This window comes from Aristolochia californica, unplaced genomic scaffold (assembly GCF_029961685.1).
Source record: "Aristolochia californica isolate CCGP_79_NKW_82.1479 unplaced genomic scaffold, dmAriCali1.0.hap1 SCAF_5, whole genome shotgun sequence".
In the NCBI taxonomy this organism is placed as follows: domain Eukaryota; kingdom Viridiplantae; phylum Streptophyta; class Magnoliopsida; order Piperales; family Aristolochiaceae; genus Aristolochia; species Aristolochia californica.
This window is the reverse complement of record NW_027182214.1, coordinates 1,516,397-1,533,379: the sequence shown is the minus strand read 5'-3', so window position 1 is coordinate 1,533,379 and position 16,983 is coordinate 1,516,397. Positions and strand designations below refer to the sequence as shown.

The following is a 16,983-nucleotide window of genomic DNA, read 5'->3' as shown; positions in this document are numbered from 1 at the left end:
TGTCACTATAGTATGAAACTTCGAAAACCTCTAATATAATGCAACACTTGTGACTATAACACGAAACCTATTACCTTTGTGTGAAATTTGAGACCTTAATATTAAACCTACTTCCTTGATGTGAATCTTGCTAGAGTGAAACATGTAACAATAGCAAATGGTTTTCACTCTCTCCTCATTTGAAAACTTGAAATGTGGTAGATAATATGTTGTTAATAATGCACAAATTACATCGGTAAATCATAATTTTTTTAAAATAATTGATGAATTGTTAAATTTCGTAGAATCGAGTAGAGTAGAATACTTCGTCTGGTATCGACCGCACTTTATTGGATTTTTGGGTACGTAAAATTGATATAACAAATGAAATAGCTGGTTATTGATATAATCTTGTAACTTAGGGAGGATAAGAAAACCACTAAGGGTCACTATCACTTATATTGAATGAGGAGTGTAAGGAAGTGGTGGTTGTTGATGAGGTCAACCTTGATCAAAGTAATGAAAATGATGTACTAATGTGGCATAAGTTTATGTGAGGGTCTAATCACATAATCACCAAAATCTATACCTTCATTTGCTTTTCTTGATGCCTTTTTAAGTAGTGATGTAAGTTCATATTTTTTCTTGAGTTTGATCCTCTCTAATTGCTTAAGGATGAAGGAAGAATTAGGTGAATGTCGATGAAGTTGCTAAAGAAGATATTTGTCCTTATTCTATCCTTTTAGACTTTCATTCAAAGGTGTGAAAACATCAAGTGTCTTGAGTTTGGGTGAAACCAATTTATACGGAGACAGAGACAAAGACTTGACTCAAGAGAGATGTACCTATCTTAACCAAGATGAATGTTGACTACGACAAATGTTGATTGCACTATCTCATTGATTTTTTTTTTTTTATCTTTTGAATTTTTTTACTATTTATAAGAATTTATTTACTTAATAACAATGGTTACAACCCACCATCTAGTTGAACTTTTTGTTTTTAGAAAAGCCATACTATTTGTAAGAATTTTATTCACTTAATTATTATAATAATATTATTATCTGTCATTTATTTCTTAGAATTTTGTAAATATAAAATTTTAAAATAAACATCAATGATGAATGCATGTAGGGGGTGGACAGAGGTCTTATAAAACCCCAATACTTGATCCCAAAACCTGACCCCGAAAAAGCCACAAACAATCCTTGTGACCTAGACCCAATCTCTATGCCTTCAACCCCATCCCAACCTCGTTTCAACCCATGACTAAATCTACCATTAACTTTAAAAATATTTTAAAAAAATTAATATATAATTATTATACTATATAAATAAATAATACTAAAACTCCCCTAAAAAGAAATAAAAAATCTAATAATCACTATTTTATTTATATATCTAGTCTTGAAAATGGTATAATAAGGTGTTTTCGCGCTTCCGCCTTTTGCTCATGCGGAAACTTCCGTGTTGTATAACAAAAAAATCATCAAGAACATGAACGATTGCATTTTTTTCGTATTTGTAACAAAAATTCTTCTTATTCTTCTTCTTCTTTATCATATGGAGTTACTCAAACTAACATATTCTAAGGTAGTAACTTGATATTTGCCTAAGAATTGGAGAGGGGCATTATCATATGCCTTATATTTCAAATGAAAGTTTGATATCCTAAATATTTTTATTTTTTGTAAAAGTGGTCAAACATCAATAATGCAATTTCAAATTTCAGACATTCTCATGGGGCCATGAATTAAAGGCTTGCATCAATCATCTCAACATGAATTTTTTAGGTTCAACTCTTGGTTCTAGAAACTTAGAACTAGTGCTCCAACATGAAGCAAATATTTGAGTGGAATAATACTTCCTAGAGCATAGAATAACTCAAAAAAATATGTCATAAATGGTTGGTAATTCATCAATCCTAGGGTTAACTATACTCACCTCTCCTACAAAGTACACACCTCTAAATAGGTAAGAATTAAAAAAAAATGTTACTTTGTTATCTATTTTTATCGCTCGAAATCTATTCTTTTACCCGTTTTATTTGTAATAGGTAAAAAGTATTCACTACCTACTTTATTCATAAATATATTGGTAATTGGTGTTTTCTCATGGATAAGATTTATTCGCATATGGTTCAACATTAACAAGACTATAGTACCATGTGATTTCATCCACATGCACCTGACACATAACTCGGTGATTATGAGTTAATGTATTAATAGACATAAAAAAAATTAATACATTACGTATATAGTAAAATTATGCACTTTGGGTTTGTTCAGAAAAGAAAAAGGAAAAGAAAAAAAAAAGAACTTTAATCGATATTAACTTCATCTTTAACATAAAAATCAGTTATTTTATTTTTTCCCTATCACTTTCATTGCATCTAAACAAGGGCAGTTAGGTGGGGCTACATGTCTAATAGGTGGCATCTCCTGTCACACCCTTAACAAAAGAAAAAGGGGTCATGCCTTTGTGACATAGAAGATAGGAGGAGTGGGGTACAAAAAAAGGTTGTGATGTGAATTCACACCTACCCTTCGTTTTTTTTTGCCCTTTTGCTTAAAAAATGTTCCTATCATGTGTCCTTATCTTAATAACTCCCCTATCATGCATCTAAACGGAACATAACCTAACTTTGAGTTTGATATTATATTATGTATCTTTCCATTTATATTAATGTTTCCAAACATAGGAGGTTGGACAACCATGCATGATAGAAGTGTAGTTAGCTTCTAAAATGATGATGTGCAAGGTAAAATGTAAATAAATAAATAACTTTTAAACTAGAACTGCAACCTTCCACATAGAATAATTTTTTAAAATTTTCCTTAAAAATATTATGAATCATGATTTCCACTATGGTTTCCTTGATATATAGAATGCATGCTTTTATAAACCTAATTATTTAAAATGGGGATAAAAAACTTGAAGTTTACATTTTGGGTAATTAATTAATTATAGATGTTTTCATTATAACTATATAATTAAAATCAAGTGGATGAATATGACCTTGTTGTTGGTATATTTTATAAAAAATATAAAAAAATATACAAATTTTATATAATTAATTTTAATAATTAATTTTTCTTTAGCTAAGTCAACTTCTATATAAAGAGATATTTTTTTTATTACACTTACATACGTAAGGGCTAAAAGTGGTTTTCCCTTTCTTTCTTGCGAAATACTATGTATTCATATTTATTTTATATATCATATCTTTTTTAATGGACGAGTAGTATAGTAAAATAGATAATTGGGTAAAATTGTCGCCGGTGGTGAAAGGGGAGGGGCGCCCGTGAATTTTACAAAAAACTATTTGGAAATGCTTTTGAAAAAAAACCCAACTTACATATTTCCCAAAAAAATTCTATGGGTGATATTAACTAATACTTTCTATTGACACATAATAGAGAATTTATGATTACATGAGATAAATTAACATTCCTAAATTTGATGCAAAATCGATAATATATCAAATTATTCGCGATAAAAAGTAAGGTCTGTACAATACGAGCATTACAAAACCGAACATGTTCTACAGGAAAACTCTCAACCCTACCCAGACACTATAATATCATATTAAAATATAAATATAAATTAATGCATGAATGTAATTAATTTTGTTCTATAATATTCTTTTCATATCTAAAATAAAAATCATTACAAATTAATAAATATATTAATAGTAACAAATATTTCAAAATAGCATAAGTATAAAATTTTAATTATTTTTATGTTCCACTCACTAACCTCTTCTTTTTATCCCCATCTCTTCCAATGCAATATAAATATATCCTTGTGTATGTAAGGAAGGGTAGAGTTGTTTTCCCTTTGCCATTGTTATGTGCCATGAAACAAAGCTCTTGAGACTTGAGGTCATTCTCAGTTCATGCAGATTTGAAGTTATTCTCAGCAGTTGCTTTTCTTTTATATTGAAGAGCTCTCGGCTTACGTTTCTTTGGGGAGAGGGAAGAGATAGATATTTAAACTTGTGGCCTTTCTTCTGCCATCTCGGCATCTATCACAGAGTACTGTCTCTTTTTCCAGTCTTCCTACGCAACAAATTATCCAGGACCACTCGCCACTTTTCTTTCGACTGAAGTCAGCTGAGAAAGAGAAAGATGGTGAAGAGATGTGAAGGTGTTGCAGTCACTAGACGCCAGTTTTATTATCTCGAGAATACGGAAAACTCTGTGGATTGATAATGCTTTGGTTCATAATTTTTTTAACATGAGAAGAAAAAAGAAAAAAACAACGTTGTTTTCTAGTATTTATACTGGTTTTATAGAATGAAAACTAATAAAAATGAATGAAAAATATTAACTTTGAAGACAGAAGCAAAAGAAGAAAAAAATCGATCAAAGGATTCACATTAGAGTTTGAAGTAGCTGAGCAGAAGCTCCAAAGTCTTGACAGTATTTATCTTCTCAATGCTGTTCTTCACTTCAGAGGTGAAGGGAAGAGTTGAGAGTCTCTGATATGAGATAATGTTTTCCATTTTAACGTAGTCTATTTTGTGATGATATTTCATTCACAAAGCCATTTTTAATCTTTCATAGTTATCGGGATTAAAGTTTTAAACACGTTTTTATGACACTTTCTGGATTACAACTAAATTTTTTAGTTTTTATTGCTTTCCCATTTGGATGTCTCAAGTTAGTCATGAGATTTATGACTATTTTGAATCATATTAAATAGATTTTATGACATTGCTTAGGTTTGAAAAATCTTTAAAATATTTTTCATACCCATTTATTTTTTATCTATTTAAAATACATAAAAATGTGTTGAGTCTTGATTGTGTGACTTAGTCAAAACTTACCCAAGTCATTGAGTTAGTTCGAAACAATATAGAACCAAATCAAATATAGCACATGCTTGGAGTTAAGGGTGCACCAAGTCAGACCGGCTTGCAAACTATTCGAGCTCGGCTTAGTTCAATTTTTAATTGAACTCTGCTCGAGCTCAAACTTGAAGTAAGACTCGTAAAGTTTAATAAGCCAAACTCCAAATTTTCCTATCTCGCCTTGTTAGCTTGAGAGTAGGGGTGGCTTCGAACCAAACCGATTTTTTTTGGAAATGTATATCATAGAAAAAACATTTCAAGTTTTTTTTAGAATATAAATTTTCAACTAGGACACTAAGGAGGCAATAGTAAATTTAAGGCCAGATTCAAAAATTACAAAATAAGCTAGACAACATTTGGAGTAAAAAAAATTAATATTGGTGCGTTTTAATCTATTATTGAAATTCAATCCTAAACCTCCCCTATCATTCTTTTTTTTTAAAAATGTATGCATAATTTTATATATAATTTATTTGACATATATTTTTAATAGAGTATTAAATGTAGGTTAAGCTCAAACTCAGCTAGAGCTCAATCTCAAACTCGGTTAAAATTATTAGGCTCGAGTTCGATTACAATTTTAGGTTCGAGGCAAAGGTCGGTCGAGCTCGAGTTTAAAATATTTAAATCAAGCTCGGCTTGAACAAGGTTTAAACTCAGTTGGATTCAATGCCACCCTTATGCCTAATTTTAAGTAGACCTCATTCCCAATTTTATGTAAAATGTATGCATAATTTTATATACAATTTATTTGACATGTATTTTTGGAAAAGTTTTAAATGTATGTTGGAGCACAAACTCAAGACTTGTATTTTTTGAAAAATTTTAAATGAATGTTGAAGCTCGAGCTCGGCTCGAACTCAGTTAAAATTATTAGGCTTGAGCTCGATAACAATTTTAGGCTAGAACATAGGCAGGTTCAGGCTCGGCTGGCTCGATGCCACCCCTACTTCTCTGATATGAGATGATTGGTCTTTCTTATGGCTGAAGAGCCACACCAACTTGTAGAGGGAAGGACTTAGCTCTTTGGGTAGTTCAAAAGCCAAAAAGATGGAAGATTTCTCAAAATTTATTTGTTTTTAAAAAGAAAAGAAAAAGGTTGTGTGACAAAGGAGTTAACAAGAAGGAGAATATTATATGATTTTACGTCATCTTCTTTGGGTTGATTCATGATATTATACTACTCTTGGACAATAAGGATTTAAGTTCCTTTGTGATTTGAAATTTTTAAGGATGGGAAAATGTTATTGGATAGTAGTTTTGGTCATGAATTCATTTGAAATGGGTAAGGGTTCTTTTATTAATCATTTCTCTACCATTTATTAGGAGTAGATGAGTAAATTATAACAATATATAAAAAAAAATAATTTGTCTTTGACATATAGTTCTTCAAATTAAATCATTCGCGATTACAAGAAAAGAGGTTCTTTCCTTACGTATAAAATTTACGTTCGGGTTTTTTGGGGTTCCCTGTGAAATTTGACCAAATGCTCACCCGCACTCTCCTAAGACATTATATCATATAGGTGTGATCTGGTAGTTCACTACCCAGTTCTTGAGGTCTTTTTCTAGTTAATTATGAACATGTGGAAAGTTGTAAGAAAAGTGCAAACTGAATTTGGTGCCTAAAGAAGACCTTTGCCATCACATTACAATCAACCTTAGGAGATAGTCACAATAGAAGACTTTTATCCTTTGGGGAATGTCACTTGATTGATGATACAACTTAGAGAATAATTCAATGTCGTTCTCAAATATGTTTTGTCCACTATGACTTTCTCCACAAGTGTTGGCTTTGGATTCCTACTTAATCATTTCTCCACAAGTGTTGCCTGAAATCCTTAAATGGGTAAGAAATTTTAATTGAATTGTTCGTGAAGGAACAAAGACACTTAGAAACATGTTTTATTGATATCATATAACGAAAATCCTCGAGGGACATGTGGTGCGTGATTTGATAAGATGTAGTGTTACCATCATAAGAAATTTACTTCCAGAAAAGATCGATTACTTTGTTAATTAACTTCTCATGGAGATCTATCAATTTTTTGTATGAACATCCGTGTAAAGTGCATTTGACAGCTATAGAAGGCGTACCATTATTGTGACATAATTGATGTCTTGCAAATAGTTCTTGATGTTAGTTATGTTATTTTATTGATGACATTTTCTGAACACTAGATGAATGTCTTTTTCAAATAATTGTTGTTCGTTATGCTCAACTTTCCCACACTATTTTATCCTAGTACAAGCTGAAAAAAAGGACAAATTGAAAATCTCTCTTCACTTAAAAATATTCAGCCAAAGGGGTAATAATAAATTATAAAACATTAATAATAATTATTTTATTTAATAACAATAAACTAAACTAATTTTACTTGTTTTACATAAAAAGGTAAAATGAATTTAAACCAGGGTGATCACAATTATGAAAATTCCAAGGGAATAAGAGTGCTTTTGCAACTTCCAAGAATAACCCAAAAAATTAAATTATTGGGTTCAACACTTACTACAATTATTGAGCCAAAATCATGAATCATTTAATCAATATTCTTAGCTAGTGGGAACAATGAGAATGACAACTCTTTGGTAGGCCTAGAACATGACAAGTTTGTAATTTATATGATAAAAGAAAGGAGTGATTCATCATGTTAAGCAAGAAAATAGATTTCTTAATCGATATAATCAAGACAGTATGTACACGTGTTATGTTGCTATGGTGACAAAAGAAAAAGAAAAAAACAAACAACTTGGTTTTGGTTTGGCATTGTCTACATTGAATAATCGTTTGTAGTCCAAATCAAATTGATGTCAAATGAGAGAAAATTGTGGAAAAGATAAAGCTTTTGTCTATTCTTGAGGGGGGGGACCTGAATTACATGATATGAGAAGGTGGTTGTTTCGTTTGTCCTCATTAGAAGAAAATGGACTTGAGATAAGAAAAGGAAGTCCGAAGCCTTAAAGAAAATGAAGTTACACAACTACATCCCAAACCAAGTATTATTTGAATTCAAATGCTGAACCCTAAAGATATCAAAAGCCAAAGAGCTTTCAAATGTTATTTTTTGTGTTTTTTACATCTTCTATTCTTAGGGTAAAATTGTTTTTTCTTAGGGTGAAATGGTGACATTGCATTTCAAGATTTTAAGAGAGAGAGAGAATTATTGAGTGAGGGGCCTTTCTTACCTTATCTTTAGACACATATGTTGTAATATATCATGGGTAATAAGACAAGAGAAAGAAAGATTGATTAATTGATTGATGTTTGCTTTACTAATCAAAGGAGTAAGCTACATAAGGTCATAATCTTTAACTAAACAAAATCTTCTAAGATTCATAGGTCAAAGTGCTTTTAGACTAAAGTGTGATGCTACCAAGAGAAGCTTTAACTAGTTATATTTTCTTACTTTTGATGGACTTTTGATGTTTATTTGTTTCTCAGAGTTCAATTTAGGTAAAAAATTACCAACCCTATTTTCATCAACCAAAACTTTTGTCACTTGAACCGTTATACATAGAAGGTGCATCGATAATGCCCAAAACCCGCCCAGTTGCCATTCCCATGCATCCGATATTATTTTGTAAGGGATACCCTATCTTTATTATGAACGAAGATGAAGTCTACGATAATATTGGGATTCATTCATACCGTGCTAAGTGATCGGCTAATGTTCAAAAGAGGCCGGAGGGGGATAGAAAATTCTAATCTTATATTTGACAATCTTTTCAATCCATTGCACAATTTTTTTATTTTTTTCATATTGGAGCTTAGCAATCATTGGCCTTGCATTCATGGTGGCATTAGTTTGTTGTTTTGGCACCATGCAAATGGTTTATCTTGATTTATTGAACATGGCACTTCTAAGTCAAATAATAGAACTTGAGATGTTTACATGTGATGGGTTTGTCCTTTGTGACATTAGTGGGAACCATGAGAATGATAGGCTTGGGTATCTTACTCAATCATTGGTGGGTGATAATTTATCCAAATCCAAATACCCGAATCAGATTCATCGGATAGTATCCGAGGCCAAGAACCAGAAATGAAAATTGAAAAAAAAACTCAGAAATGAAAATGAGAAACTCAGAAAAACAAACAAACGATCAAGTTCTAGATTCAGAAAAACAGCCAAATCTGGAGTTAAAGTCTAAAATAGAGCGAAGGTGGCGGCGGAGCCCAACACAGTAGCCATGCCGATCAGAGCGATACGATCTTCAGAGTCTCCGACATTCAACCGAACGACTCACCTGCTAACGCGAACCCTCTCGACCTTTCTGCTAACCTGAAAGAGTTGTGAGATTGAAAGGAGATCAACCTTTCTGGTAATTTAAAGAAGAAAAAAAACAGATTTGATGTTGTAGTCACCAATGAGAGAAGCTTCGTCAATCTGCCCCATGCTAAAGCATCCCTAGAGAGGAATCAGAAATGCAAGCTGAAGACACAATAAGCTCATGAGACGCAGGCTGAAGAAAAAGCTGAAGATAGACAAAGAAAAAAGAGAAGCATGTAGCAGCCAAATGGAGATGTCGAAAAGAACAGAAAAAAGAAGAAGGGCGAAACTGTTAGCCAGTGAGGGATGAATACTAATCGTCCAGTGACGAAAAAAAATAAAAATTAAACCTAACAAGAACAGAGTTGGGAGAGGAATGAAAAATATATTTTAGAAAAAATAAATATGTAATGGAAGCTGCTGTGGTCACAGGTGATCGATTTTCTTCAAATTTCCAACTCTTAAGGGCAAGCACACTTTTACCCTTTTTTTATCTTCTGATAAAGATAGACATCTGTTACAAAGAAGAGGCGGTAAAAGAGCACCAACCAACCAACCATCGGTTCGACGAATAAGAAGCTATCTCATATTTGGTTTGTAGGAATTGGGATAGCTCTTTTCCTTATTTCCTGGAAGATAAAAACAAAGTTGAACCATTTAAATTCATGGGGAAATTGTTTTCACCCCCTTTATGCCTGATTTAAATTCCTGAATTTTGGAGTTTTGCATGCATAAAACCCAGTTGCTGAAATGTCTGAACACTTCTCTAGATTACAAAAATATGTTGTTGATTTGCATGACTTCGTTGTTTGAAGTGTAAAATTGTTCAGATTGAAAATTGTTGTTTGAAGGTCTTGGGTTTTTATTTTATTTTATTTTAGTTTTGGTTTTGGGTTTCAATGTGATGAATTGTTTCCCCATCATTCATTCAGGCAGAAGAACAAAGAAGAGTACTTGTGTTGAAGAAATCTTACCTTGGGACACCCATGAATCGAACCACTCCATTCTGCCTGTTGGGGTAGTCATTGCAGGATAAAAACATTTGTGAGACTTGACTCTTTTCAAATCATTCAAAAGATGGAGCTCGTCACTGAATCACCAATTGAAGGCCCAGAGGAAAGGGATGCAGAAGAAAATGCCAGACCGACCTCCCCTTCAACTTCCATGAAAGAGATACATGAACTCCGAGCAAATTTTCCAGGAGCTGTTAGGAAAAAAGCTTATCAATTTGATGGAGATGGTAATTACTTCACAAAGGAGTGGGACCTCTCAGAAGGCTCAGGGAGAGAGTTCTGTTGGTACCATGTAGAACTTCCAAGGGGGAAGCAGAAACATGCATTAGCTGCACAATACCTGATTCATGTTCTCTGCCCTCCACTGAAGCTCCAAGATATTCTCACACTCATCAGCAATGGACCCTTCTGTGGCCACGTTGATGGAGCCCTCGTGTTCCGTGTAAACTCTACCGGTCCTGCTTCAAGCAAGTTCACCATCAGGCTAGCTGCAAGAATCACTGAGAGTTCTGTTATTACAGTGTCATTAGGTCGAGTCCCCAGGTTGGAATTTTCTCCAACAGGACAATCCCTCCTTTCAGAGATTCCTAGTGTTGAGAGCCCAAATTTTTTTTCTGAAAATAGAAAATCAGAATCTAGTGGAATGGTGATACGGGAGCATGTTCTTGAGTTTTTGTTGACAATGAATCACTCAGAGGAATGCGATAACCCTGTGCCACAAAATGTACCAAATCTAATCATTCACATCTTAGATACACACATGGATCAACTACAGGATATAGCAGTCAATCTTGAGATGGAACTGGACTCTGTTGAGCTTGCACTGGACAAAGGTAAGTTGTTAGTAATTGAAGCTGCCTTGAGAACTAACTCTTCTAAATATTTACTTTTTATGTTTCTGAATAGTTGAAGTGTTCCATCTATCTTTTGTTTTCCCCATTTGTTGCATCATCTTCGGACTTGGTGAGGTTCCATGATGGTAGCTGCATGATTCTAGAGGGAGATCTGATATTAACTTTTATCATTTATGACTATAGTCATGCTTTTGCAAAAACATGGTTCTCATACGGGTACTAAAATCCTTAAATCAGGATAAATTAGCTAAATCAGAGTTCAGTGCCCACTGGTTTTGCATGTGGATATATTTCTTGTGTTCTTCAAGGGAAGCCATGACTGTGAGATCTCTAAAGATGGCAACTAACGTTGTGATGAAAGGCAGATTCCTCTGACTCTGTTGACCAGTTTAAAGAGATACTGTTAAACACATGAGCTGGTCCTCCCAGTTTGTGCACATTGTTCATGATAGTAGTTATTATTTTTGTTCTAGAATTAGACCTCTTTGTTCTGCTTTTTAGGTGGGAGGGATTTCCATGGAATTGGTAGTGAAGGAATAGCCATTCTCCTTGTTAATAGCAATCACTTGAACCAATGAAGGATTTAAATTTTATGGAAAAACTTGAATTCTTCAACCATATATGATGTCATAAAACCCAATCCACCGATCCAGAAAGATGACCAAGTTTAGTGAACTCAGATCAACCAAGCTTGACTGCTAGTTAACCTGATGCTAATGTCAGCATATGTCATTTTTAAAAAAATAAAAAAATTGAAAAATATCAGGAGAAAGGGCAAGCACTCTCTCCACATCCTTCCTGTCACTGTTTGACCAGGAGGGCGGGTGGCTCCTCCCCCTCCCCTTTTTTTGCTAGAGGCGGAAGGAGCACTGCCGTTTCAGCTGTGCAGAACCTCCACATAGAAAAGGTAAGGGTGGAAAACCCTCACCAACATTGGAAGAGAGGGGAGAGGGTTCTGCACATCCTCCTTTTCTGGTCATATTCTGAACGGATCTGGCCAAGTCGGTTAGATAACTGACAAAACCTGGTTGAACATCTGGGATTTGATTGTAAAAGACAGAATTGAGGATGGTTCCGGTTGAACCCAGTTCAGTTGTCCTGCCCTGTCCGAGTACAATATGTTCTAATAAATATCCATTTCTAGATCATGGAAAAATACTTAATTGTATAAGAAATTGTCTATTGAATAAGCTTCTTACATGCAATAACTCTGAATAATTGTATAGATAATCTACAAAAATAGTTATCGTATAAGAAAGTCCCTGCACCTGCATTAGCTACTCATTTGCAACACCATAGAACTAGATATTAAACCCACATCCTAACCTATTAGTTTATTTCACTATTACTGAAGGTCTTGGCTTCCTTGATTTAGTTGGCAAGTTTCTTAACTGTAGGTGGTTCTGCCCTAAGGAAACAATTGCTTGATGACAGGAGATTCCCCAAAATGCACCTTGATTTGCAGCGTCTGTTGCAGGTATTCCAGATTCTAGTCCTACCACTTGATTGTACTCTCACCTTTGTCTTGTGTACTTGATTGATCTGCTTTTTAGGTAGTTTCTCATGGTGAACAAGTTTTCCCCCGTGTCAAAGAAAAATGTGCTACCAAAAGTTGGTTTGCCCCTGAAGACATTTCCTCTCTGGAGGAGTTGACAAGCCGCCTCAGGAGACTGAAAGAAAATTTAGGATTCATTGTCAATAGGGTCACAGCAATTCAGGCTGGTCTTGATAGTTGGCAGTCGGAACAAATTAACAAAAAACTTTACTACATTTCGTTTCTGTCAATCATCTTTCTTCCATTATCAATCATTACTGGAGGTAAGTTTTTTCTTGGCACTGCAACTCTTTCCAGCTTGATCTTTTTTTTTTTTTTTTTTTTGACAATATTTTCAGTTTGATCTGGATTTTTATGGTTGGTTTGATGGGTATTCAACAGTTTTTGGGATGAACGTGGGAGGGGTTCCATGGACTGATCAGACTAACCCCTTGTTGCAAGATGGATTTCAAAATGTTATGCTGATTTCGTTTGCCACTTTGCTGCTTCTTCTGTTATGCTTTGCTTTCCCATCTCTCTATGCAAGAATTGCTTCATGGAAAAGAAGGAGAGCCATGAGAAGGAGCATCTCTCTCAATAGAAAATCTTTCCTGAGAAGAACCCTTCTTAGAGATAGATTTCAAGGAGGTGGTGGGTATGTCCGGCTCTGAAAAGGTATCAAGCTGACCTTTTTAGGCTTTAGTTGACACCTATTATTGTTTTTTTTTTTTTCTCAACAAATTGTGGTTGTAGCATTGATATTATTATCCCTTTGTGAACCAATGAGACTATAAACAAGGAAATATAACCTCTTAAAGAAGTGGTTTCTGTAAGTGGTCCTGAGTCCTGAGTCGATGAACAATGCCACTTTTGGGTGCCTCATGACATTTCTGCAGATTCAGTTGGATGCAGATAGAGGCAAAAGCCATGAACAAAAATATGAGAAATGGTAAATATGGTCTTTTCAAGTAGTGTTTGGAGAAAAATCGGAAAAGTGTTTTGAGCTTGGTACCATCTCCAACCACACTCCAACATGGAGTCTTCAAACAGCTTGCTTGGTGCAATAGACTGTTGAAACTGACTTTACACTAACAGACAATTGCAGATTGACAGCTGCCTGAAAATGAAGGTAGTTGGTTTCTTAACTAAGTATTTCGTGCCATTCAAAAGAAAAGAAGAAGTATTCGTCTGGGCAATAATAGCAAAGGAGCATTTTCCTGTTGGCAAACATCCTGAGCGGAGTGGCAATAAATTCAGCCGCTTTTTGAGTCCATTACAATGATCTATGACAATGTCCATCTGATACCATGACAGCGGCTAGCCCATACACCCAAAAGACCGATCTGTTAGGTGCGGAAAGCTACTGCCTGCAAAAGTGGACGGAACCACTCTGACAATGACACCCTACCCACACCTGCACTCTAGACATTTTTAATATTTAGATTCTAATGGGAGGAACCCAATTCAAAGATAAAAGAGGATGAGACTTCAGAAGACTCCCTTCAGCTGAAAGGCCAGTCAATATTCAAAAATAAATGTCCAAAACCAGTTAAGAGTTAGAAGATGAACTCTATGCAAAAAGGCAGATTGATGCGATTCAAACTGTCAAGAACGATGCTGGGATGAGAGTGACCATCCTGGGCAAAGAAGTTTGCATTTGGCAGAAAGGAGGTCAAAGGGAGATAGGATACCTGAAAAAGTGGTTACCAGTCAAAATTTTCCTTCTAAAATGTTGTTAGAGGATCATTAAGCACTAGTAAATTCAGAGTAGAAGATATCAATGACCAGTATTAGCTCCTTTTTAATGATAAGGTATTGAAGGCCTGTATGCCCAAGCTCAAGAGGGCTTTGTGTCATTTCTGAATTCAGTTGGTAAATGGCAATGAAATACTAGTCTTCACTATTCACTACGAAGCAGATACAATATTACTAGCTGAAATTATGTGATTGTGTACGATATGCAGACCAAACTTGGAGAGAGGGGCTCCAGCCAAAGATTAAACCATTTCGTCTATGGATAAGTTTTCCTAACAAGGTCATTATGGGTGTAGACGAGGTTAACTTATTCATTCCAATGATCAAAGCTATCTGATCACCAGTTTCTTGCAAGTCAAATATGATCACTATGTATGTACTTCATAGAACTCTCTGTGCCAATAATAACTAGAATTATAAGAACCACTAGATTTGGCCTTATGTATATCCTACCACTAAGGCACACCATTAAATGTCCTGGAATAGTAGACAAGGCCTCCACCACCACTCTTTCTTCATAAACAAAACATATTTTAACAAAATTTGGTCAAAATTATCTTTAGTTCTTTTTCACATGACATGATCAAGCATATAACCATCAGTTCAAAGACTAATTCATTTTGGATACAAACAACAGAACATTTATAATCAATGTGCTCTATACTTTTCATCCATTGTCATTTAAGTCGGAACCTTGCCTGCACCATTCATATTCTGTACCTCTTCTTTCACTGTTATTAGGGTAGAACTCTATTTTTTCATTTAAAAACTATAGACCAAGAGTGGACTTGATAAACCAGCCGAAATAATGTTTAAAATCAAATTATAGATACATCATCTGCAATATCCAGTAAAGAGCTTTGCCAGAACAAGAGTAAAAGATCTGAACACCATTGGCAAACTGGACATAATAATCACCAGAAATAACAAAAGAAAGAAACTTAGAAGTCTACCCAAGCAATCTATGAAAGCCATAGAGAACCCATTTAACTCTAAGACTCAGAGCTATCCTTAAACAGAAGATTTGTGCTCTATCCACCAAAATGAAACATTTGCAAGATTACCTCGGCATCAGGCTGCCCAGCCTTAGGATGAAACCCCTCGCCAGCAATATTCCCATCCCAAAGCCTTTCTTGCAACCTCAACGCACCTCCTCATATAATTGATGTCATCTCCTTCTTCAGACAACTCACATCTGACACCTATGGAACTGCTATGGCTTCTCAGAAGAAAAGGAAATCCGCGCTCCCGATTCATGCAGTTACAAATCCCAGTTCCAAAAATGGGTTTTGAGACCCATACTGTGAAGTAGCATGTAACAGGAAACATATAAGCGGAGAGATTGGGATTAGAGAGAAGAATCATCCTCAAAGACTTGGAGAAAAATACCGATGCAGATGGTGAACTTCAAGGTCTGAGCGTATCGGTAGTTAAGAGATAACAAATATATGAGAGACTTCGCAATACATAAATCTCATCTAGTCAATCTCTTGAATGGAATTGGAAGAAAGTTGCTGAGCTTCAGTCTCACCCACATCATCTGCCAAGTTTCCTTCTCCGCGCGGCGCCCTCGTGAATTTAGAATTGGATCCGCTATATACATTGCAGGATCAAGCTAAGCAACTTCCGATTCTATTTACTTTTGAAATTGCAGTGATTCTTCTTCAATTTTATTTTCATTTGCGTAATTGGAAGCACATTGATTTGCTGCAGTAGGCTTGCGGCTTGATCATCTCACATGCAAAATTGCTGAATAAAGAAGAAAGAGAGAGAGAACAGCGATGGTGGTGGAATTTAGAGTATTGATGTACTTTAATCTTGAGTCTGGTTCGTCTTCCCTACCATGAAAATCGTAGCGGTGAAGGCGGAAACTGGTGATCTCTTTCCTCCATTTCTACCCCTTTTTTATAAATTTCGGACTGTGCACACATGTATTGTATCTCCTTCAAGCTTGAACTGCAAAATTATGACGTTACAAGGTTGGATTTGATCGAACGATTAAATTCATATTCACATGAACTATTCATTTTCAAAGAAAAACGAAATTGAAAGAATAGGAACACATCAATTGCTAGTTCTGACTGGAGCAAGAAAAGGAAATTAGATATATGGGTTCAAGGCTTGCTAATGATACTGTTTTGTGCCAACAGGAGAAACTCGCGTGGAAACCCCTCAGACAAATTGCAGGGCTGCCTTCTGAAAAAGAAGCTCAGAAGATCCTTTCTTGTTCATTCTTGGCCTTTTTGCATCTACCTTGGAGATGCAAATGACTTGTTTGCAAATCTGCCCATGTCTCAGTTCTGCTCAGAGTAAATAATGGATGAGAGAGAGAATTGATTCAGTTCTCGGTTGGTAAAAGAATACGAGTTACCAAGGTAGACCAGCTGATTATCAAACTCGTGAATTGAACACTTTATAATGGTACTAAGATATGTCAAGCCAACTGGACGACAAACTGTAAACCAGCTACAGAACCAAGTTCGTTCATTTTCATAGTTTTACCTCAGAATTGACTAATTTATCAAGTTTGAAAATTTAAATATCTTGAATAAGTGCTGTAATACTGAGACTGGGGCAGCTAATTGAACTAGATCCAATCTGGTCTCAGTCTCAAAAAAATTAGTTAAAACCCAATCCCCTCATCTCTGTTCAACGCCAGTAAGGATGAGGCACCACCATCAAACGGCAAAGGGTAAGGATTCCTCACCTATGGATGCAAAAA

At 34.9% G+C, this 16,983-nt stretch overlaps 1 protein-coding gene across 1 annotated transcript; it reads left to right on the top strand.

Moving 5' to 3' along the window:
- The first annotated feature begins 10,182 nt into the window (after positions 1-10,182).
- LOC137966314 (uncharacterized) lies at positions 10,183-13,299 on the top strand. The gene is made up of 4 exons (XM_068812897.1): positions 10,183-10,951; positions 12,370-12,449; positions 12,526-12,790; positions 12,909-13,299. Exons 1-4 carry the CDS (start codon positions 10,183-10,185, stop codon positions 13,175-13,177), a joined length of 1,383 nt encoding a protein of 460 aa, XP_068668998.1. The 3' UTR covers positions 13,178-13,299.
- Positions 13,300-16,983: the final 3,684 nt, after the last annotated feature.